General features: G+C 39.0%; 3 protein-coding genes across 8 annotated transcripts in view; 2 read left to right on the top strand and 1 right to left on the bottom strand.

Moving 5' to 3' along the window:
* The window catches only part of LOC117229472 (trehalase), a 52,533-nt gene extending 44,980 nt beyond the window's left edge, over nucleotides 1-7,553 (top strand). For all 4 annotated transcript variants that reach the window (XM_033485961.2, XM_033485965.2, XM_033485964.2 and 1 more), the window contains exon 7: nucleotides 1,666-7,553. In XM_033485961.2, the coding sequence (XP_033341852.2) occupies nucleotides 1,666-1,807 (142 nt within the window). In that variant the 3' untranslated portion in view covers nucleotides 1,808-7,553. The remainder of the gene's footprint in view (nucleotides 1-1,665) is intronic.
* Nucleotides 7,554-7,974: 421 nt separating this feature from the next.
* On the bottom strand, nucleotides 7,975-17,871 carry LOC117229473 (uncharacterized). Of its 2 annotated transcripts, none has more exons than XM_033485968.2 (14): nucleotides 17,326-17,871; nucleotides 16,282-16,353; nucleotides 16,070-16,213; nucleotides 15,857-15,994; nucleotides 15,633-15,773; nucleotides 15,257-15,544; nucleotides 15,040-15,183; nucleotides 14,729-14,967; nucleotides 14,506-14,652; nucleotides 14,062-14,379; nucleotides 13,703-13,984; nucleotides 13,326-13,601; nucleotides 12,999-13,250; nucleotides 7,975-12,292 (listed from the first exon to the last, which is right to left on the bottom strand). In XM_033485968.2, exons 1-14 carry the CDS (start codon nucleotides 17,565-17,567, stop codon nucleotides 12,168-12,170), a joined length of 2,808 nt encoding a protein of 935 aa, XP_033341859.1. In that variant the 5' UTR covers nucleotides 17,568-17,871; the 3' UTR covers nucleotides 7,975-12,167. The 2 variants fall into 2 exon arrangements, with proteins under 2 accessions (XP_033341859.1, XP_033341858.1); XM_033485967.2 differs by having other exon boundaries at nucleotides 12,945-13,250; nucleotides 17,326-17,870.
* A 1,098-nt stretch (nucleotides 17,872-18,969) lies between these two features.
* Nucleotides 18,970-24,056, top strand: Ras85D (ras-like protein 1). 2 transcript variants are annotated; one of them, XM_033485972.2, is made up of 5 exons: nucleotides 18,970-19,233; nucleotides 19,926-20,116; nucleotides 20,197-20,340; nucleotides 20,632-20,838; nucleotides 20,996-24,056. In XM_033485972.2, the coding sequence occupies exons 2-5, from the start codon at nucleotides 19,988-19,990 to the stop codon at nucleotides 21,098-21,100; spliced, it is 585 nt and encodes a 194-aa protein (XP_033341863.1). In that variant the 5' UTR covers nucleotides 18,970-19,233; nucleotides 19,926-19,987; the 3' UTR covers nucleotides 21,101-24,056. The 2 variants fall into 2 exon arrangements, with proteins under 2 accessions (XP_033341863.1, XP_033341862.1); XM_033485971.2 differs by having other exon boundaries at nucleotides 18,970-19,370.
* The last annotated feature ends 61 nt before the right edge of the window (nucleotides 24,057-24,117 follow it).

The following is a 24,117-nucleotide window of genomic DNA, read 5'->3' as shown; positions in this document are numbered from 1 at the left end:
ATTATATATTATTAACATAATATCGTAATAAAAATAACGTAAATTTTATGAAAGAAAATCTAATTTTCTTTTGTTATAATTACGTGTTTAATTACTTCAGTTTATTTCAAAGTTAATTGTATGAAACTGTAACAAGCACATATATAACACAAAAATATATATGTAAATATATATATATATATATATATATATATATATATATATATATATATATATATATTTATATAATTTACGTTATATAATATGTAATTATATAACGTAAATTTCGTAAAAGAAACTTAGATTTTCTTTTACGATTTATTACGCATCGTACGAGATGAACTCGGCACAGGTATCCACCGAACAAAGTGCAATAAATGAGTGAACTAACCGCACAAGTGACAAACATTTCTATCTTAATGTGTACTTTCAACGATACGATGCCATAAAACTTAATGCTAGACGTAAAACATTGCGTAAACTGAATGAGAAATTACAATCTATACCGAATCAGCAGGTATCCTAATACTTTTGGAGGGGCGGTGTACATTATGTATACAGGAAATACGCGCATACATTAAACTACTAGATAGAACGAAGGACAAAATAGGATGAACATTTGAGCCGTTTATTTTGAAAGTGGCACAAGTCACTTTACCGTAACGAAAAGTGGTGATTTTTTTAATGTTTATACGAAATTATTTATACTGAGAAAAATATCAGTGTCCTGAGGTAACAAATACAAGTAAATCTTCTCGAAAGTTAGCATCCATATTTTTAAACGTGTTCAAACGCAAACCCTCCAATATATCGACTTAAAAACAAAGTGACTTTTTTTTAATGTTTATACGAAATTATTTATACTGAGAAAAATATCAGTATCCTGAGGTAACAAATACAAGTAAATCTTCTCGAAAGTTAGCATCCATATTTTTAAACATGTCCAAACGCAAACCCTTAAATATATCGACTTAAAAACAAAGTGACTTATGCCACTTTCAAAATAAACGGCTCATTTGTAAAACATTATTCCGCAGTCGATGTTCATTACAGCAGCGAACCAAAGAAAAGAAAAATCGTTCGTTGTACGTCCACGGTTAGCCTCGAGGTGAATGTTGTGTTTTGAAAGCGGCGTTTAGAAAAAGAAAAAAAAAAGGAACAGCGAGAAAACAGAGTTACGGCGAGCGAGAATCGTGTAATAGGAAACGTAGGTGTAACCACTTTTTTTTTGTTGCGCAGCGTAGGTAATCGCTTAATGGGCTTCAAGCCTGTGCGGCGTGATTAACGAAGCAATCGTGCGATCGACTCGTGTGCATCGGATGGGGGGGTTACACGGCGAAACATTCGTTAATTTGTTGCGGGGGAGACCATTTTAGCTGGGAACTAGCATCGAAGGCGCGTAAATTTTCGAACCGTTTCCAATCGCTTAATGGATGGCCATTTGATTTCCGCCGAAAGCAGCCGGGCGCTTGTTCGCATCGCTGCCGATTTCAAGACGTTGATCACAAATTGTGGAATACCGGAAACTTTCTCTTATCGCTGCCGATTTCAAGGCGTCGATTACCGCGTCACAAATAGTGGAATACCGGAAACTTTCTGAAAATTTTCGCGCTTTCCGTGGTTCGTGGATGGACGCTCGAAACAAAATCGACGATCGATCTGACTTTCTTTTCTTCCTGTTTACAGAATGGTGGTGTACAAGAGGCGGCAGTATTACGTCCCAGGGCCGTCGACGATGCCGAACAAGAGAATGGTGATATCGCCTAATAGCAACCTCTACCGAAAGAGGATCGCCTACACCGAGCTGAGGGACATGAACAACGATTGACGATGCTTGTTACCTAGAGGATCGATTCGTTGACCGACTGAACAATCAAGCACAACCGGGAGAAAAAATGCTAGGGCAATGAACACACCGCGGGGAGAAGAAGAAGAAGAAGACGAAGAAGAAGAAGAAGAAGAAGAAGTTGATCGAGGCGTAATCGAGATCGAGTTCGAGCAAAAGATGTAGAAGGTGACAAACAGGTGACTGTGTTCCTCTCGATATTCACGCGACCGAAGGTCAGAAGGCTTCTAGACGGAGTGCTCCCTTCGATTCGCCGATCCTCGTCGTGAACACTTGAAGGAGGTCGAGGATCTGTCCTATGGTTTCGAGAAGACTGCAGGGGGAGAACCGCTACATAATGGTCGTCCGAAAAATTCTAGAGCGAAGCTAATTGATTTCTTTCATTTCGACCGGAAACTTGACGCACAAAAGCATGTGAACACTTAAGTAATACGGGGTTGTCGATATTGTGACGATTAAAGATGATGTCCATTAGTAGGGGAACCCCTAATCGATGGTGGGCTCTGTCTCATCTCGTAGCAAGATGCTTGACAGTTAGATCATTCTCCTCGAAACCACGGAGTGGACTGTGCGACGTTGAAACGCGCTCAAAGTTCCTACGCGTCCTCGCGCTCCGCGGATGCATCGATTTTGTCCTTGAGAAAAAACATCAACGAACACGTTGGCATAGCGTGCCACGAGATTCTCTTCGGCGGCCTTTGTCCGCGCGCGTCGCGCGTATCACGAGACAGACTGTTGCTTAACCGATGATCCTGTGAACAGTCACTTTTTTGCTCCGAAACACAGTCTCGTTCTCAAAGAATATACTTATCTCGTGCACGCGCGTTACAATTCTATGAAGAAGAGTAGAAAGGATCGAATCGATGCTCGGCCGGAGCCTGTGCCCGACGCGAAACTCGCGGCTGCGAGGCGAACATAATCACCGGACAATAAAGCTGAAAAGAAAGCGGGGATCGTCGGTGGTTCAGGGGGGCGAATCGGGATCGCGATCAACAAGAAGGCTGCGATCTACGAGCGTGTTCGCTAGACGAGTTTAGACAATTCAAAACACTGTTCGACGCGTATTCGAACTTCTAGAGCCTCGCATAAGCGTTTCCGACGGAATCTCGTGAACCGAGAGAACTCGACAAATCTTGTCGGGAACGCCTACTCGAAGATTTAACGAAGACGGGTGTAAATTCGCCGTACAGTGTGTGATCGAGTCACAACGGTATAGAACAAATTAAGGATGAAAACGTTGTATTTTTGCTGGTATTTTTGTAAGGGAATCCGTTCCACCTACACGCTTAAAATCGTCCTTGACGACAGCAATCCACAGCATGAGTCGCTACCATTTCATCAGTTTTAATTTGCTTCCTCTTTTCATGGTTCCTCCGCGTTATAAGTCGCGCTCGGTATATTTCTCTTTCGAACGTTGGGAAATCGATTTTATTTGCGGAATTTCTGTATAGAATGTTTGGATCGATTCTAAGCAGTTTTAGGGTTTGGCGAATATTTTTAGGATACAGGAATGTTTCGAGGAATTTTCTGCATCCATATCACGATACAAATATTTATTTATTATTGCGAATGTAGAGAAAATTGAATATTTGTTACAGCTGCGAATGGTTATTATTGCAAGAAGAAAATAAGTGTGCAGAGGAAACGGCATCAAATTTGTCAACCTACTGGCAAGATGCTGAAACGTTAATTACGGTGAAATTAAGGTGTAAAAATATAAACCGAAGGCACAGGATTGTTCGGAACAATCTGCTGCATCGATATTGTGGCAAATAGCAGATGACAAGACTGTAAAATATAATTAATTGCTTCTCGAAGTTTAATCAACTGTTACATTAATTAATTATGTTTTTCGCTGTTGTCATCTATTGTTTTCATATGATATCGACGCAGCAGATTCTTCTGGACAGTTCTGTACCATTGGTTTATTTCTTGGTTGCCTAATTTTCTCATAATTAATGTTTTCATGCTGCCTTGCTTTGTGCACACGTGCGAGATTGTGGCGCCTCTTGTGGACAAAAAGCAAAGCTTACTTCGGAGTCCGTACAGCGCCAATGCACGCAGTGTCAAATCGCTCAAACTCTTGGTCGAAATCGATTGTCGGTAATTTTGGCTAACAGTTCGAGCGTTCTGTCACTACGCTAATTGGCGCTGTACGGACGCCGAAAGGAGCTTCGAGACTTTGCCGCTACGTGCAATAGCGCTATTTTTTATATTTTAAGTAATAGACGATTCGTGACGTAATTTATATTTTATATTTATATCATATCTTATAGCAAAAGCGGCAAAAATCACCCGTTCGTTATATTTCCATCCTGTGTATAAATAAACTGCTTTCACGTGATATAGATTTCTGTATCCTCAAATGTTCTTGTAGCCGCTCGCGATTATCACATTTTCGTCGAAGTGATAATAAAGAAGGAAACATAGAAACGTAGCCCAATTATTCGGCATATTTCATTGATTGACGCTGTTTCGGTTCCGAGTATGCCGGACAATCGGATTTATACTGTACTTAACGCTTCGATGGTCGTCGATCGAGCTTCCCTCGATCGTTGCCGATCATCCGAATCCTTTGCACGATGCATTGTCGTCTCGGACTGTTCCACAGATTATCGGTGAACTAATCGATACTCTCTTCGTATTTCATAGCAAGTGCGTGACACGGCTATGCAGTTGCTACCAGTGCCATTTCAGCGACAAATTATAAAAGTTTTATGCACCCTCCTCCGGCCGCGATAGCTTCTCTTCGCAGAAGACGCCATTTTCTTACCTTCTTCGGGTTTTATCGCGAGAACTGTGTCGAAAGAACTAGATCGTTTCTTTGATCCGTTGCGCGAATTTGCCCGAGTGGGGCCCAATTTTGCAAACAGCGTCCGACGGGATGCGGGTCGTAGCTAATTATTAATTGATTTCGCCAGAAATTCAGGACAAAAGAGAGGTTCCTTCGAAGACGATCGTGTTCCCGTGTTAGCGCGTGCTAACCTAATCAATCGCCGACTCGTCGACGGAACGCTTAAGATTAGTATTTTGTCGAACGACGAACGATATTATTTCCTAGGAGAACAGAAAAGGTTCGCTAAAAGGTGCTAATCGTTATTATTCAATTGTAGTTGGCTGCGAACCACGCTCTCGCGGAACATCAATAATACAGTTTGCTCCCGTAACGTCACGCGTCTCAAAAGATAATGCGGGATGTTCGCAAGCAATGGCCTGGCTTCGCCGAAATCGAGAGTAACGAAAATACAATTCGAACACCCGATAACATAGTCGAAGCGCGACGCCGGCGGAAACACTGTCTCTCAAGCAGGATACTTTCGACATATTAATATTAGAACGGTTTATCTCCCTCTTAGAAATGATTGCATATTTCTTTTTTTTTTTAGGGCAGGGGAGGTAGAACGTGCGAGTGAAATAGCGGAATGTTTGCATGTGGTGGATACGAGCGTATGTATGCATAGTAAGCAAGTATTGCGTGAATCGACGCGAATTGATGCGAATGACGGACGAATTGAATTATCTCGTTTTGCCTCCGGTCGATTTAATTGTTCGCAGAGTGCTTGAACTCGTTCGAAGGGAAACTGTTTTTTTCGCGTCGTGCATTTACCGTTCTCCGGCGACAATGTTTTCACGTAACGACGTCCGTGTAAGGACTATTTAACCTCCCCCCTCCCCCACCTCTCTACTTATTTATTTATATCATGAATCGTCATTAGAGACATCGTCGCGGCGTGTATCATCGTTGCGTTAATAATCATGGGGAATTAGGAAAACAGAAAGAAAGTAAAGGAAAATGGCCAGGTTGCTTCTTCGCGCGAAAACATGTGTAAATTTCGATTTCCTCGTGGACAACGAGATCAAGTGAAACCGTGAAACGATCGGTGCTGTCCACTCGTTGTTTACAAAACAAACGATCTTCGGAAACTCTTGTTTCGTCTCGATGGTGCGGCACGATGTGCTACTGATATTGGGTTGTCCGGAAAGTTCGTGCCGATTTTACATAGCCAAGCTTCACAATATGATCGTGGATGGTTGATGTTGATTTATTTAGCATTCCTGCTAATTGACGTAATGTTGAGCGTGGGTTATTCTCGATTTCTGTTCTAATCATATCTTCGTCTGTGGTGGACGGCCTACCTGGGCGTTCTTGATCTTCAAGGTCGAACTTTCCAGCTTTAAACCGAGCACACCACTTCCGCACAGTTCTTTCGGCTACAGCATCCTTGCCATAAACGGCGCATATCTTATTTGCCGCTTGTGTGGCATTTTTGCCCTTTCGGAAAAAGAAAAGCATGAAATGCGCTATAATGCATTTTATTTGCCGCCATATTCTAAGGCGTACAAAACTGATAAAAATTAACGAATCGTAACCAAACTTTTTTCCAAATATGGCTGAAGTTATCTCTTTTAGAATATGTACACATGTCATTTGTTTTCAATAATTGCGATATATTCAGTCAGGTCTCTCACGCTACCTACCGAAAATCGGCACGAACTTTCCGGACAACCCGATAGAAACACGACGCTACAGGAGAACTGCAGTAAGAGACAGACGATGTTCATTTTGATTTTCTCGACGAATCGGAATTTTTGCGCGTGTAAAATCAGGACAACGCGGTCGTCGCGTGGACGACACATGATACACAATCACACACAGACAAAAACACACACACACACATGCGGGCATGCATGCACACACTGTCAATGTATGATTCTTTGATTATTGTGATACTTGGTAATAAGTAGGTACGTACGTGCCGTTGTATATTACGTTACTTTACTTTTCTTCTCCACTCCTGATCCTTCTTATCGCGAACACGACGACTCGGAACGACCGTCGGCGATGGTCGAGTTCAGTGCCGCCATGTTTCGAACGTTTCTAGCAAATCCTCGTTGCAAAAGTAAATCGATTTATAAATTTCTAGCTAGCAATGTAGACCGATGAGTGAATCGTAGATAGACAACACCGATTATGTATAAATACATCGTTGTATTTATGTATATATACGTATACATGCATATAGATGCGCGCGCGCGGGCACGCGATACGTAAACAAATAATAAATGAGATAAGTGTTGAAAAAACGAAGGTATGATGTGCAAACGTGTCGTTCGAAAATTTTTAGAAAGTACAGAGTCCGTCTCTCTTTTTCTATGTACATTATATATCTGTGACTATATATTTTAACGAAGAATGCTCTCATTTGGTAAATAAACCGGGGACCATTACTGTTATAATCAATGTGAAGAAAAGCCGTGGCGTAGCAATTACCATTTCGATTTAAATCTTTTTTTAATTATAAATAATAGTTGTATGCGACCGAAATTATTTTTTTTTTTCGTTGCACATAATCATCATCGATGCGGGAAATTTGTTCGAATCAGTCGTAGGAGTTATCGTTGAGAGAATCTCCGTTGCGATTAATTCTAACAGTTGTCAACAGAGAAAATTGATTTCGGTTCCTTATAACAATTATACGAGACGGAAGTTCTATTTTAATCGGTCATAATAGTTGTAGATAAGAGAAATTGTATTTTGATCACATATTATACAGGGTGTCTCATCGGGATATCTACACATGAAACAAGTAAGATGCGCCATATGAACATAATATGTGCTAACATGCGTTGTACGAGGCATATCTTTTATTTTGCGTTTTTTGTAAATTCATTGCCAATTTAAGAAGGTTTATTTTGTGTTAATAAAGTTCAGTATTACGAAGAAAAAGAGTGTATTCATTGTAAAAATTGTTTCAATCCCACAGCACTAACAAAGTTATCGCGCAGCAGCGTATCATGTTAACATAATATTTATTTCGTTTCTTAGTAACAACAAAACGCTACTTCGGTGTGAATAAACTGAAAATCATTTTGTTCGAATAGAAAACAATTCGGTATCATATCAAAAAATACAATTTCTTTTATTCATAACTTTTATGAACAATTCAATGAAATTGTTCTCGTCTAAAAAACGTAATTTCGGTTATTGGTAATTGTCGGCTTAGCTTCGACTTTAATAATATACACGTTTTTGTTACCGACTGCTTTCACAGAAACTGTTCAAATAACTGTAATTTCTGGTCCCTGAAATAAACGTCGAAGGAAAACCGAAGGGAACAACGTGATAACGAACGGAGAAGACGACGCCGTCTGATTGAATGATTATCTATATTTGTTTACAATATCATGTAACAACAAGGAAAAATACTGAATTAAACGGGGATACCTTATTTGGTGTATCACACATAGGCACGAGCTGATCAACGTTCTCGCGATAGATCTTCTGTTTATTGGCAATACAATTTAATACTTGTCATTGGTAAGTGGGTTGCTCGATCATTCTAGTTTGCCGCGCGATCGATTATTACTATTCGAAAGTGTGTTTTGTTGCACAACGAACACTTTTTCTCGCGAACACGGGTTTCGCGAATCCTACACAATTTTCCGCGATGTTGCTGCACGGTCTCTCGGAACGAAACGCTGCGCTGCGCCGATATCCCCGAAGGATGGATCTACTTCTGCACAAGGTACAAACGAACCAAAAATGCCGTTGTCGATCCTGCAACGGCACACTTTTCGCATTCACATTCTTGCGAAACGGAGTGCCCTTTGCAAGGTCAACGATGAAGGATTAAATTACCACTCGCATCGCTCGATAAACCATTGGGAAAGAATCTCGTTGAACCAATAAAAAGCTTCTTGGTGCATCGATTTCTCAAGTGATTTCGAACCGCTTCGAAACGCATCCGACACGTCAACTGTCCAACTTTTCGTATTTTCCACGAACGTCGAAGAAACATCTTCGCTATACAAAATGTACAATAGACAAATATTACGTAAAGTTATCGAGTCAATCCCTGTTTTTCGTACATCGTACATCTATCTTTTCGATAATCGTCAAATTTCTATGTGAGCATTAGTAGCATTTAAAGATTGATAAATGTCACGGTTCATTTGAATCAAACGTCCGAAACTCCGACGTTAAAGTATTGAATTACCGAAGAAAATTGGGAACTGCGAGTAGAAGAGATTACACTTGTACTGCTTCGACGCGAGCCTCACGCCAATGTCAATGTTATCGAAATACAAGATCTAGAAAAATATACATATATGTGTACTTGTATGTGCGCACTGTGCGTTCAACTTACGATCGGAGGGAAACACAACAAAGCCACGCGACTTTGGTGCACACTAAAATGGAGTTCGAAAATTTCTGGTCGGTTATTGTCTCAAGTGGTTTCAAATAATGACTGATTCGTTAAGAAACAAACGAAAGATATTCAAACGAAGTTTCTACCACCTTTCGGTTCGAGCCCACGCAACATACGTAAACCAATGCCCGATTCGTCATGCGACCCACGTTATACAGCCATTGTTGATGTTTCGTTCGAATCTCGAGTTCGACAGACAACACACGCGAAGTGTTCCTTTTACTTGATTAACTCTTTCGGTACGAGCGCCGGATATATCCGGCATCCATCTGATGACCGATATGGACGAGTGCCGAATACATCTCTGACATCCATGTAAGCCATATTTCTGTAGGCCCTTTACAAAATGTTTACAGAAAACATTTAAAGAAATATTTAGAAACGGATTAAGCACAGTCATTACTTAACGCTTGAGAAAATCTTCGTACAAAAGTGGACTGACCCTGCGTTATGTGCGCATTTTCGACGCGGCACCCCGTACAGTGGGAGTGTCACGGCGGACAACGCGCTCGTACCGAAAGGGTTAATGTCGCCCGATCGTAGTATTTTCTAATGCGGGATCGCGACAAACGTTACTTTCAACGACCGGGATATCCCCGGTCACGACATTTCTCGAGCATCGAAACGCTCTCAGGCTCGAAGATTTGTGCCTCCCCGTTCAATGTTTTCCGCGGCGCGCGCGCGTTCTCGTCTCTATACACGGAGCAAACGAAAAGATATCACAAATGAATTCGAAAGTCACAGAAACGATATCCGTTACAGAAAGAAGAAAAATCTTACAACACAGCGATCAGCGCACTGTCGCTCGCTTAACCGTTAAGCGTAACCGCGCGTACATACACCACTCGACATACATCAACCCTTTCGGTACGAGCGCCGGATATATCCGGCATCCATCTGATGACCAATATGGACGAGTTCCGAATACATCTGGCACCCATGTAAGCCATATTTCTGTAGGCCCGTTACAGAATGTTTACAAGAAACATTTAAAGAAAGATTTAGAAACGGATTAAAAGCACAGTCATTACTTAACGCTTAAGAAAATCTTCGTACAAAAGTGGACTGACCATGCGTTATGTGCGCATTTTCGGCGCGGCACCCCGTACAGTGGGAGTGTCACGGCGGACAACGCGCTCGTACCGAAAGGGTTAACAAAGACATCGCATCATCCATCGTAAATACAAGTTCTCGCGGAAAACTACGGACACACGGACGAGACACGAGAATACGGTTACTTTTTTTCTGTTAATGGTTCCTGTTCTCACGAGCGATATTAGGATACTGAACACGCGACGCACGAAACTTTACCTATTTCTTAATTAGTATCGATGTAACGCGTACCTTCCCAATGATTCATGCCGTTTCGATTCGAACCCGACGCCAGGAGAAATCAAAAAATCATTCGAATCACCGAGTACGGAAGCGTTTAGAGAAATTCAAAACATTTCGGATAGACACTTCGATAGCCAGAGTTGGGGGCATAGTCGAATAAGATTTTCAGTTCGCTCGATCAAAGGTTACGGATAGAGAAAACACGAAGTAATCGTGAATCGATGATTGTATAAAAAAAGTCTCGCAACTCTGGCACAACGACTTTTTTATTGCTGGTTGGAAGAATGAGATTTGAATTTTTTCGAAACGCTCCTGCGCGTTACTCGGTCGGTGAACGTCTCGCGAACGAACCGAAGTGCGGATACGCTACATCGCTATGAAATCGAGCGCGACATGCTTACAAAACTTTAGTTAATATAATACTAAAGGTAAAATCGTTGATGAAAGCTGATGATAATAATAATATTAGGCGCGTACACGAATGTAGGCAGGCGTCGATACCTATCGGTGAAAATGAGCAATCGTCTGCGACGAATAAAAACTATTCCGGCGCACTCATTTGAAATGGCATTAATGACCCGGGTACTAGAGTAAAAAATAAAGGGGAAGACTAACATCGCGTCGCGTCTATTACGAGCACTTTGGTGCGAATACATACGTACGTGTACATATACATACATACATACGTGTACATACATATACATGTACACATACGTATTTACGTTTTCAATAAAAATGTACAATAATATTTAGTGTGTACGAGGGGCCTGCGTATACGCGTATTTCTCTTTTTCCTTCTTTCGTTTTCTTCCTCCTGCTTCTTCATTATTTTTTCTTTTTTTTTTCATAGACAAAGTCACATTGTTCGGGCGTTATAAATATAACCATGTAATAGTCTCACGTAAATCTAAAATAAATATCTATCACAAAGGACTGGTCTATAACAATAAGTGGCTCCAATAAGCGGCTCTCACACGGCTTACGACTTAACCCCGTTTGCTATATCGTACTCGGTTACTCTTGTTCTCCAGATGATAAAACGTATTACAACGAATCCTTATCCTACGTATTTACAAACTATTCGTAGCCGTTGCTCTGTCAAGCACAGCCGATGGTAAAACAACGAACTTGCTTGAACGACGCGATGCTGAAGCGAAGATCGTTAGGGAATGCTTAGGACTTGGACGATCGGTCGATCTCCGTTCGCGTAACAAAGAAATGCACACATTACGTACAAAAAAAAAGAAACGTTTAGTTCATTATTTCGTCCAGTCATATGCAGCTGGAGAATTAGTCTGTTCTACGTATGTGAAAAAGATATAAAAAAACTTCCAGTCCCCTACCCCTTGTTTAGATTTGCGCATCGCATCGATTCCATCGACGGTGCTTGACAGGGAAACAGTACTCTGAATTTTACTCCGACGCGTTGCGCACTCGCGACACTCATTGCGGCAATAAATACGACAATGACACGTGTCCGTTTCCCTTATCACTTGTACTTACCAATATCCGTGCGGTACGCGATTAATGTATCGTAAGTGTGATAATAAATACTATATTATGCTACGATCGGGGGAAATCGTTCGGTTGCAGACGACTCATCTTCTTCCGCATACTCGCGGGATGAATCGTTCGTAGCGAATCCTCATGTTTTCCTGATTAGTCACTGCGTACGTTCGTAAAAGTCGTCCTTTTGTTTTTTTTCACTCGAACGTTTCGAAACAAGTCGTGTCCACTCGTACAAAAAACCCGATGGAATCGAACCGATTCGCGCACAATCGCAGATGCCGCTGCGTTTACACCGCACAATCGTCGCTCTTGGTATCATGCCGCTCATGGTTCGTGTACCGCAACAACGGAGCGCCACTGTTCGCCGCTGCCGTTTCTTCCTCATTGTGCACGGAACACGTTACGACCTCCCCTAAAAGTAAAATTTGCGTGAACGATACTTACAGCGGACAGAAGTGAAATAGGATAAAGAAAACGAACCACAGTTGAGACACAAGAATAGAGACATAACACGCCATAACATTGTACTTAAAATCCCAACAGGCATTGCATCTAAGAACCCCACTAACCCCCATTGTTACCGATATTTCATGCAATTTAGGTAAGGCCTGAACAGAAAATGCACTGGCTCCAATAGGGATCTTAAGTTTGTGATTCTTTTGTTTTATCAGTAAAATATCTAAATTCGTAGTTGTAAGTCACATGTTTATATTTGGAAGTATTGGCGATTGTTTTAATTACTGTAAACGATAAATGGAGAATAATAAGCAGAAGTACGAGAATATAAGATTACTTCGGATAAAACATCCACTAGGACTGAACATGTTTTAATACCGGAAACAGTTCCCACATAGATCACTAAAGTAGTTAAAGTAGAGTACAAAGCTGGATTTACCAAAGAATTAAGACATTGTTAATGGAGGATTCGTTGAGAAAGTGCCTGGTGGTAAAAGAATAGCGATCGATCGATCGATCGATCGATCGGCACTTATTGTGCGACACTTGTAGAGTTCTCTTGTACAGATTTTAAACCGGAATAAAATGTCTAACATATTCATACATACCAGGCAAGCACAATTGTAACTGATCGCTACTAGGATTGGTACTGTCACCCATACCACTATCTTTGCTGTGCTGCGAGCTCGTCTCTAGGTATAAATGTGTCTGTGTGTCTGGTGCTGCAGCGGCGACCACTTGGGCCGTCGACGGTTGTGCGTTTCCACCTTGCGCAACAGCGTTCAGGCGTCGTCTAGTTTGGTAGATTATAACTACCCATACAATGGACGTGCCAACGGCGCAACATACTACGGTAATTATTATTAATCCCAGCATATCGTCTTCGTTCACCGCGGCAGGACTAGAAGTAGGAGCTAGAAAGACAAACGAAATATACCAGTAAAGATCAATTTTATCGTGATTTCGTTTCAATTTACGTTTCGACTTACCAGGTTTTACCGTCAAATGGGACGCGCCGACGACGCTACCTAAAGAATTGCTCATCTCGCATTCATAATTCCCAGCATCGCTAGCCATAGTGTTGACAATGATCAGCAATTGATCTTCGGCCGTGAAGAAATGCCGTTCTGTAGCCTGCAAGGGATTTCCGTTCTTGCGCCAGGATAACTTTGGTCTGGGCATGCCACTCGCCATGCACTCCAACACGATCGAGCCGCCAACTATTATTTCCTTATTCTCCATCGGCTTCGCAAACGACGGGGTTTCTGTGCAACAAACGATAAACGAACATCAATAATATTGTCGACTTGTAAACGTAGCGATATGTAAACAAGTGGCAGTATTTCGAGAACAAGCGGGCATTTACTTAATATAGTGAGCGTGGCATTAGCGACGATGACGCCGGCGAGATTTTGTGCGGTGCAAGAATAAACACCGCTGTCGGCGGTTTTCACGTCAACGATGAATAGTACATCATCGGTCGGCATCATATGCATCCTTCTCTCTCTTGCAGCTGGAAAGTCGTTTCCTCCGTCCTTCTGCCAAGCTATTTGCGGCGACGGTTGTCCTTTCGCGGAACACGCTAGTCGAGCAGTGCTTCCGGCGGTTACACGAATGTCGTGTGGAATTTTTGAGAAGGATGGGTAAGCTATGAAAAATCAGGCATGAGTTAACACGAGTTTCTCAAGACTAAAGCAATCTTATCTACAGACATATATGACTCACTTAAAATGCTTAGTTTTGCTTTCGCAGAATATGTTATCCCGTAAGTGTTTGTAACCATGCATTGATATTTTCCGGCGTTCGTTTGTGAAACGTTAGTCAAGTGCAAAATGGAAGACGTCTCTGTGACACCGCCGTTTTCCATGGAGTCTGTGTCTATTTTCAAATTGTCGCTATCCATATTCACATTGTCATGCTTCCAAGTGAACTGCAGAGATGCGTTCGCCGTGCTAGTCGCACGACAAACCAACGAAACATTGCCCCCTTTGATGCCCATTTGACTCTTCGGTTCCTCGATTATTCTCGGTTTGGTATACTCGTCTGTTCCGGTACGAATTATCATTAAATTAACAACTTGCGATCGCGAAACCATCTAAAACTAACTGCTGCTACCAAACTAAAGTCTTGCTTTAACTACCAGCTTCGTTTAGATACGAGCATACTAACCACAGGTAAAATTCTTGTGATGAAGTTGCGTTAACGCCATATCCTGCAACCAATCAGGGTATCCACAAAACACTTCCGTTTCACTATATCTGTGATCTTGTAACCACATGCTTAACCACTGTAAACCGCAATCGCAGACCAGGGCTCCTGTGTACAACAAGAGGTAAGAGCGAGTGTCTTCGAATTTTCTTTGTTCGATCACGAAACTGATTTCAATACGTACTCGAGTTCATCCTTAATTTGCTTAAACTGATCATCGACGCAAAAGCATTTTCCTGAATGCTTGTTACATCGTTCCCAGTTAAATCCAATTCTGTTACCCTGCTCAAGCCGGTAAACGCTTTCTTATTCACCGACTTTATTCCGTTATGGGCTAATCCCAGTTTCCACAATTGACCCAATGAACCGAAAGCGGTGTTGGTATCCTCTATCATGTAGGATATTTTGTTAAAGTTGAGTTCCCTTTAGCAAAGATAATAATTATTAGAAATCGATAGATTCGTACAGCAATAAACTATTTCTAAAAGTGCTTACAGTATTTGTAAGTTTGGTGTCGCAGTGAAGGTGCCGTCTGAGATTCCCGTAATTTGGTTGTGATCCATTTTGAGCTTCTCCAGTTTTTCTAGAAACTCGAAGGTGCCCTGTTCAATGGATGCTATTTCATTATGCGACAGATCCCTGCAAATAGGTTTGAAATTGTATCTTATACCGTTCTTGTAACATTAGCAGAAGAGAAAGAATTGTTACTAACAATTCTACGATTTCCTTGCACATTTCCCAAGCTTGTGTTTCGATCGTTCTTATTCGATTATGTGAGAGCGTTAATTTCTGCAGACTTTCTAACCCAAACATGCTACCTTTTCTGACAGTAATTAGCAAATTGAAATCAAGTTGCAGAATCGTTAAAGTTTTCAGTGGCCAGAATGCGCCAGGTTCCAGAGTCTCAATTTTGTTTCTTTTCAAGCGTAATTCTTTCAAATTATATAAATTTTTAAAACTGAGTCCTTGAATAGTTTGTAGTTCGTTTCGATTTAATTCTCTGTAAGAAACATGATATTTTTTATCCATACATTTACGAATACATATGGACTTTTTGTTTAACCAAGATAATACAGATAATATCTTACAGTATACGCAATGCTTTTAAATTTGTAAACAGATCTTTTAATTGTGTCAAGTGATTTTTGTTCAAACGTAGTTCTTCCAAAGAAGTCAAGTTATCCAGGCTTCCATTTTCTATCATTTTCATTTGATTCATGTTTAAATTTCTACAAAGAAAAATTAAGTTGCAAAGTATATGCACTGAACTTATAGAATATGTAGAAGAGGTAATTATAAAATATATACATACAAATGTGTAAGAGAGTTTGGAGTAAGAAAAGATCCATGCTTAACGATACTAATATTATTTGCACTAATGTCCAAGCTCTGAAGATGGGGTAAACTCAGTAGCGCTGTCCCATTTATATCACTAATCGAGTTATGAGCTCTGAAAACAAGTTGTTTTTTACAGAAAAAATTAATCATGCTATAACTGTATCAAAGAACTGAGTAATTTCCTTACAAGGCAAGATGTGTCAATGTTCTCATAAAATATAAATCTGGCACTCTTGTTAATTGATTTTTATTTATTTTGAGTCCCTGTAGTTGTGTATTCTCAGATAATACAATTGTAAAATTATCTCCAAATTTATTTCCACTGAGGTCTCTGTAAAAATAGTTATCGAATAATTTAGCATCATTTAAAAGAATTATAATTCAACCATTGATACGTACAATTCTTTGAGCCTAGATAATTGTAACAATGCATCGGCTTCCAAATTTGCGATGTTATTCTCCTTCAGTTCTCTGAAATTGTAAAAAATATTGTATACGGTCAAACCTTGATATGTAGTTTGAATTTTCTTTTAAACTTTTCCATATTTATAATAATAATTTTCCATATTAATAATCTTTTGTTTTTACATTTACGTTTACAACTAACATGAAAAAAATAATGTGTGACATTTTATGTATTTTACTAGGTAAAACTACCATCAACTGTCAGATATAAGTTGGTATGATACACTAAAGGCAATGTTCTCCTCATCTAGATCTTGCTCTCCTTGACTCTATGCTGTATAAAGCAACAATAGTCTGTCCCTGTGCATATTCCCTTATATGGTCAAGAACTCCTGCTAATGTATATGTAAGTACAAGACTACCATTATCCTTTAACCATGTAAGGAATGAAAGTAAAGCTTCCTACATGCACCTATGGTCAACTGTTCTAGAGTTACACGGTAAATGTAAAGAAAATAAAGAGTGTAAACTACAAAAATAAATGAGTTTGCTAAAAACTAAGCATAAATTTATATTAATATACCTATGTTTATGCAAGAAACTTCCTTTAAAATACGTTCGTGAAACGCGAAACACTTTAAAAAATCATTGTTAACAACATTGTCGAAAATTTGTCAGTTCATAACAAACGTCTAAAAAGAAAAATAACAAAACGTAAAAAATGACGCTTATTTTCTGTTGGATAGAACGAGTTATGTTATCTTGTGTGTATTAACACAATGTTTCTGTTACAAATTCCTGTATACTATCTTATCTACGTTAGATCATGTTACAGTGAATATGCGTAGCATTCAACTTTAAACTTAAACGGTTTGTCGCATGTACGTGATCGACAAAAAAAGTATACAAACGATCGTAAAATCTTGATGGAATTTTAACTAGCCGTGTGAACCTATTTCGACAAGTTTGATTGTCCGTGAAGGACAGCGTAACACCCTCCGCGGTTCTTGATGAAATAACGAGCGGCTATTTACTCACAAGATCTCTGTCCATGGTGGTAGACCGCTGGGTGCTCCGATCAATTGTAAGCTACCGCAGTCGACCACATTCCCAAGACAGCCGCACTCAACAGGACACTGATTATCCTTGCCACTGAACAAGATCGGGTCGGCACACGTAGGATTCGACGGGATCACACATAATATCAACAGCGAAACGGTGGTCCATTCGCGCATCCACACGAGTCGACGTACGAGGAAAGCTTGTTCCGAGCGCGACATCGTACGCGCCCTCGTAACGTTCCGTTTTTAATACTTATTTCGCGATCGCGGGCCGTGTATCGGCAGCGATTTTCGCCATAGCGACACCGTAGGATGAGCACGGCTTTCCTCGCGAAACCATCACCGTTCGAACAAAAATGCTCACGCTTCTTATCGATTCAAAACAAACTCGCTCGGCTCTCAAAAACGCTCCGGCCCACACACCATGATGACGCCTACAGACCGATTCGAGACTGTCGGACTGATGATTGCGCGAGACACGAGCGCGAGACCATTCTTTCTCTCCTTATGCCTATTCACACGCAACATTCCAACCGTCGTGTTACTAGACACTGGCACCAGCTAGTGACATTTCTTACGTCATTACGTATATCTTAGAGCATATGTACATGCTATTGAAACTGACGATTACAATGCGTTCAAATGCTTCGCAATCTGTGCATGTGGTCTTATTCGATCGAAGCATTATTCCGTCGTCATAAAATCAACGAATACGCTGATACCGCAAATTCAATCAACTATGCGCCATCTTTGTATCCATTTGTATCCTTAGATGCAGCTTGCAGCACGGAACACAGACGTATATGTACATATGTACATACACATGCAAACATTGTCTCGCCATGGGCACTCACACGACAACATTGCACATTGTATGTTAGAGCTGACAACACTGTAAAATAGGGATCAAAATGCTACAGTCCTATTGTATGTATGTAATGTAGTTCACTAGCTGATTGTTCTATTTAGGTGTGTAGAGGGTTGCAGAGGGCGCAATAAAACCACTGGCGATGTCGGTATTTCAGAACGTGCAACACGAAACCTCGTCTCATAATCTCATGTGGTGTCTGGCGTGGCGTCACTACTCTGACGTTCTGAGCTGATACCCTCGTCTGTGGTTCCACGTTCTATCTTGCTCGGTAGCTGTTTATTATTTACTATCGAAAATGTTTACTAAATCCACGGACCCTCTTGTTTTAGCACAGTAAAGTTTGCGATAATTGGTGAAACATTATCAGTAATTTTTGTACGTGTAATAATGATAGTAGATACAGAGATTGGTTAGCCCAACATCCTGGTTGCCTTGGTAACGGGCGGTAACAGGTAAATGCGGCCCGCAGTCTGCGAGAGTAACAGTGGCAGAATAGGCAAATGAGAATTTACACATTCGCGAATAAAGTTGCACAATGTGTGACTAGAGGTCGTGCGAGTGAAATTTCAGATTTAAAACTATCCTTTGATTGGATCGAGACATGATTTTATCTGTACTACGTATGTATGTACGTACATATGTAACTTGTAACTGCAATTGATCATTTGTGTACATTGTACAGTATACGGGTTGTTGTCTTTAAACTTTTACTTTTATAACATTCAACCCTCTGATCAAGGAATTCGATGAAACGATTGGTATTTGTACCGAGAATGAAACAAAGATAGTTATTATGGGTCGATGAAATTTGTTTATTCTATTAAATGATGTGACAATGTTCTCACAAATCTAAGAATCCACTCCCTCGAGATGTGTCATCAAGTCTTCGTAGATTGGCACCACTGATGCTTCTTTCCAGATGGTTTCTCTCCAGTGTCCGATTTGTAATAGTTAGAGTTGGAAAAGTGTGTTTTTAAACCGGTGCATGTTCCTGAAATGTGTCTTTGAACTTTGGTAAGGCCATGCATGAAGACGAGAAAGATCTCCTGCTCGAACGACGTTTATTTTCACGTCGATAGCGTTGCTCGTTTGTTCGATGTACTCTTGAAAATACACCTCTCGCTTAACGTCGGTATTTCGAAGAATTCGAAGTAAGAAAGGTTCATCAAATGTTCTATATTCTAGTCGAATTGCATTGTAAAAGATGCGTACTCTGGGTTGTTTTACAATTGTCTTTAATCGATGATTGCATCTGCCCACATGCTTCTGCTGTATGTAATGTTATTGGGTGTGCTTTGCTTGCCATGGTCCTTCTGTTTTTAAGTTGTAAAGTCACTGTACTCTGTTACGGAATTTACGATGTTCATCGGCGAATTAAAAATATAAATGACTTAAGGACCGATCTTATTAAAGTACGTACGAACTTGGTGCAGATTGTTGCCCACAGAGTACGTATTGTTCGCAACGATCTAGTTGGAATTAATTTGTCAAAACGACTCTGATGAGTGACTCAACAAAGTATTGTCGCTCGTAATTACTGAAAATACATATAATCTTTCGTGCTCTTTTATTTGGCAACAAACGATAGAAACTTCGGAACAATTAATGCTTGTTAACCCCATTTGCTTTATTTATTTAATTGAATATTATATTGCGGTTAACGCTTGTCGTTCGTTAAGGTTAAAAAATGAACTTTTACTTTGTAGACAAGACGCAATTGTAGCTTTGCATTAAAAGCTTTAGATCGTGTTGGAATTATAATTACATAATGACAGAATATAAACTTGTCGTTGTGGGTGCTGGAGGTGTTGGCAAGTCTGCTCTTACGATTCAGTTGATACAAAATCATTTTGTAGACGAATATGATCCCACAATAGAAGACTCTTACAGAAAACAAGTATGTGTTTGCACTTATTTCTTGTACTAATTAAACGATTATCTCGGAGCAATTAAAAACACTAAATATTTTATACTTAGGTAGTCATAGATGGGGAGACATGCCTTTTAGATATATTGGACACAGCTGGACAAGAAGAATATAGCGCAATGAGAGATCAGTATATGAGAACCGGTGAAGGATTTTTGTTAGTGTTTGCTGTGAATTCAGCTAAAAGTTTTGAGGTATGTGTTATCACATTCAAATTTTTCATGATTGGGACATCCATAAGACAGTTTTATTCATTATCTTTTTATTCCAATGTAAGCACCAATACAAAACACTATCATCTTATTTTATCTATGTAACTTGAACGCAGCAGCATTATAATTAAAGGGATTAATATTACTTCAAACTTGTGAAACTAAGTTCCATGTTTCATTAGTTATCAGTTAGTTATCAAGATTCAATTACATTAATTTTTTAGTGGTCTGTACAAATTTAAAAAAAGGGCTCCTATGTGTTTCATTTTTCAGGATATAAGCACATATAGAGAACAAATAAAAAGAGTAAAGGATGCAGAAGAAGTACCGATGGTATTGGTAGGAAATAAATGCGATCTTCAACAATCCTGGGCAGTAAATATGTCACAAGCAAGAGAAGTTGCCCGTCAGTACGGTGTGCCTTTTGTTGAGACTTCTGCAAAAACTAGAATGGGAGTAGATGATGCTTTTTATACTTTGGTAAGCATATTAACCATGTGCATGATTCTTTGATCCTTTGGTAATTTAAATCGATATCAATTAATGCTTCGACTAAATTTTAAAATACAAAGCACAGAATTGTTTCGGTGTGTGGGTAACGCATTTTTTAATACTAGGTGAAATTATTAAATTATAGGTCAGAGAAATACGCAAAGATAAAGAATACAGAGGCAAAGCAAAAAAGAGAAGTATGAGAGGAGGTAACTCAAGCAATAGGAGACGTCGGTGCTGTTTGTTTTAAATCACTGAATACCATAACTTTTCTCATTCGAAGCGGTAACGCGAAATAAATTGTAAAAAGCGTTAGATTATGTTCACTTTACGCACATTTTTGCAGCTTATTCTATAGAATATTGTACTAATTTTCAAGCACAATTTTTTCAATACATTGAAAGAGAGAGAAAGGAAGCGAGAGAAAGAGAGAGAGAACAAAGTATGTAATAGTATTGTATAATATTGCATACATTTTTACTCTTGAAGTTGAATTTCATAAAATACATTATTTGTTCAACAGTCTGCCATATAACTCTTAATATTCCATTTGCAGAAGAATTTTAACCCTTGATTGCATAGAATAGTCAGTACCGAAAAATATTTATAGGACTATTCCTCTGTTTTATTGTTAATTACGTTTAATTAAACATACAGAAAAGTATTATCCCACAAAATGATTGCATAGTTTAAAAATTGTGGGTGAAAGGTGAATACTTTCATTGCATGCTTTATTAAAATAGTTTATACTTTTAAATATTACGTATCTCTCTCTCTATGCATATGCATACATATATACATATACATATATGCGTATACATATATATGTACATTCATATGTATACCTCTGTATGTATATCTATAATTCACTGATTGAACATATTTCTAATCTTTATTTTCATACCTTACTCTGCATAGCAAAAAAATCCATTTACACAAAAAGAAGAACAAAAGCCATAAAACTCAAGAAAATACAGTATGGATAACTCATTTTGTGCTGTGATTAAATAATCTTAAGCATGCCATGCTAGTTAGGAGGTACTATTGTGATTAAGTATGCAATTTTGATATAAATACCTATTTATCAGTTTAAAGGTAGGTAGGTTCGCTCGTGTTTTCATTTTTAGTGCAATTAAAAACATACTTCGTGTTCTTTGTATGCATCAACGAAACAAGCTCTTGCATGTGACGAAGGTGATACAATATGCAATTAGTTTTTTACATTGATATTTTTATATGTTCGCATAAAGAAAATTTACTAGATACGAATTTATTTTTCCGATTGTACGTGTTTAAGTATCCTTTTTATTCGTCGTTGTTACTTCAATGTAGAGTTGAAAACTCTCTTTGTTATGGAGATCTAAACATTGCCAGATACGGTAGTTCACCAAGCAGGCTAACTTTCACAACTTTAGCTTTGGTCATCTGCGAATTTAACTAGAACTTCTTAATGTTACCACAAAGCAACATGAACTTATAATAGTCTTGTAGGTTTCCAGTATGTGCTGGGATCTTTACACTCTCCTGCTCGTTAAATATCAATAGGGCCAATAATGGTGACATCGTTACACAGATTTTCGTTGAAGTCATAAGGAATAATTTCATCTGGATTGATGAGAAGATAATTCTCATCCCTGCTAGCTTCAGTAATGTTGTCATGTTCAAATGTATTATTTCCTGTGATGGACAGGAACTGTCGAATTAGAATGGACGTCAAAGGGTTGTTCGCAAGTTAGAAGGGACAATGTTCTCGGCTCTGGGTATTATTTCATCGAATCCTCCGGTTCCGAAGTTCTCATAGCTAAAGGAAGATCTCTCGCGTCATTAATTGTGTTTTGACTGTACTAATGCGAGACTATCGCGATAGAAAATGTAATTACAAGAGTGTGCGACTGTTCAAAACGATGAAAGGCGGTATTGGGATCAGATAGTCCGGGAACCAAGTTCTTTCGGTTTATATCCTGTAACTGATCCATAGTTTTATATGACACTTCTTCGATCTGTGGTCGTTCATTTGCTTATTAGACTGAGATTTCCTTCCTCTCTGACCGTGCACTGGAAATGTATTTGCATAAAGGTGCCTGGATCTTTCGTGAGGAGCATATCTCTCTGGTTGCTGGTTCGTCTGTGAACCGGTAACGTCGATTGATGGTACTGATTGCACGATGAAACGCTTTGTAAGAAATGACATCATAATTTATCGCACAAACCGAGAAGTGAAAGTTTACATTGATATTTGAATGTTTAAATATAAACAATTACCGTAGTGTCATGGTCGTACAAAAATAGTAGCTATTTTATAACAACATTTTTGTATCCTATTTTCTGTCGCATTTATGTCCACATTGCGATTTAATTTTCATATATTATGTAACAAGAAACACGATTTGCAGTTCAAAGGCATTACAAGTATCTCTGGTAAACTGAACTTTCATTATGATTGTGTACTTTGACATTTATTCAGACAATAATGTTATTTTATTTGGACGAGACATGACTCTGTCAGAAAAATGCAAAGAAGTCTGTGTTTTTTATAAAATAAATAGATCCAAAGATGCTTCCTAAAACGTTTGTCGACGTTTCGCTGAAATGGTCGTGTCTCGGATTTCATTAAATTTGAAACAATCAAGGGTTAAATACTTTTCCGAATGATCTAAATAGTACAATTCGCGAATATCCTCGTATATGTGAACGCGTACAATTGTAATACTAGCTTTTTTAAATATTGAAAATGTGTATATATAAAATTGCACAGCATAGGTGTTGTTATGTAGTTGAAATTCATAATAAAACTTTGTACAAAACGTGTTCTTTATATTCATTCTATCTTGAATGATTGTCTTTATATATTAATTGTAAGCCATCTATGCTGTTTGATTTTATAACGTTGATGGAGGAATCGATAACTCTTTAATTAATTTTATTCGTACGGTGTTTTTCGCGTAATAAAAAAAGACACATTATTCGAATCAAACGGCCCTAAAATATTATTAAAAAAAAAACACATTTCTAAATCAAAGTTTATAAATCTATGTGTCATATCTATTTAGGTTTGAATATCAATCTTACTGTTCATCAAAGTTCTACTAGTATATATAAATTGCGTTAAAAAACTATGCACGTACCATACGCATACTTTGTATCATTTTATTCGGATCTTGTTGTTATCAAATGAAAAAATACAAAATCTATATATCAAGTACAAATTGTAAAGCGAAGTTTTTTTTTCTATGAATTACATTTATGAACTTCCACGCTCATGAGATT

Source organism: Megalopta genalis, chromosome 3 (assembly GCF_051020955.1).
Source record: "Megalopta genalis isolate 19385.01 chromosome 3, iyMegGena1_principal, whole genome shotgun sequence".
Lineage (NCBI taxonomy): Eukaryota > Metazoa > Arthropoda > Insecta > Hymenoptera > Halictidae > Megalopta > Megalopta genalis.
Note: the sequence above shows the minus strand (reverse complement) of the source record. Positions and strands in the feature narration are given on the sequence as shown.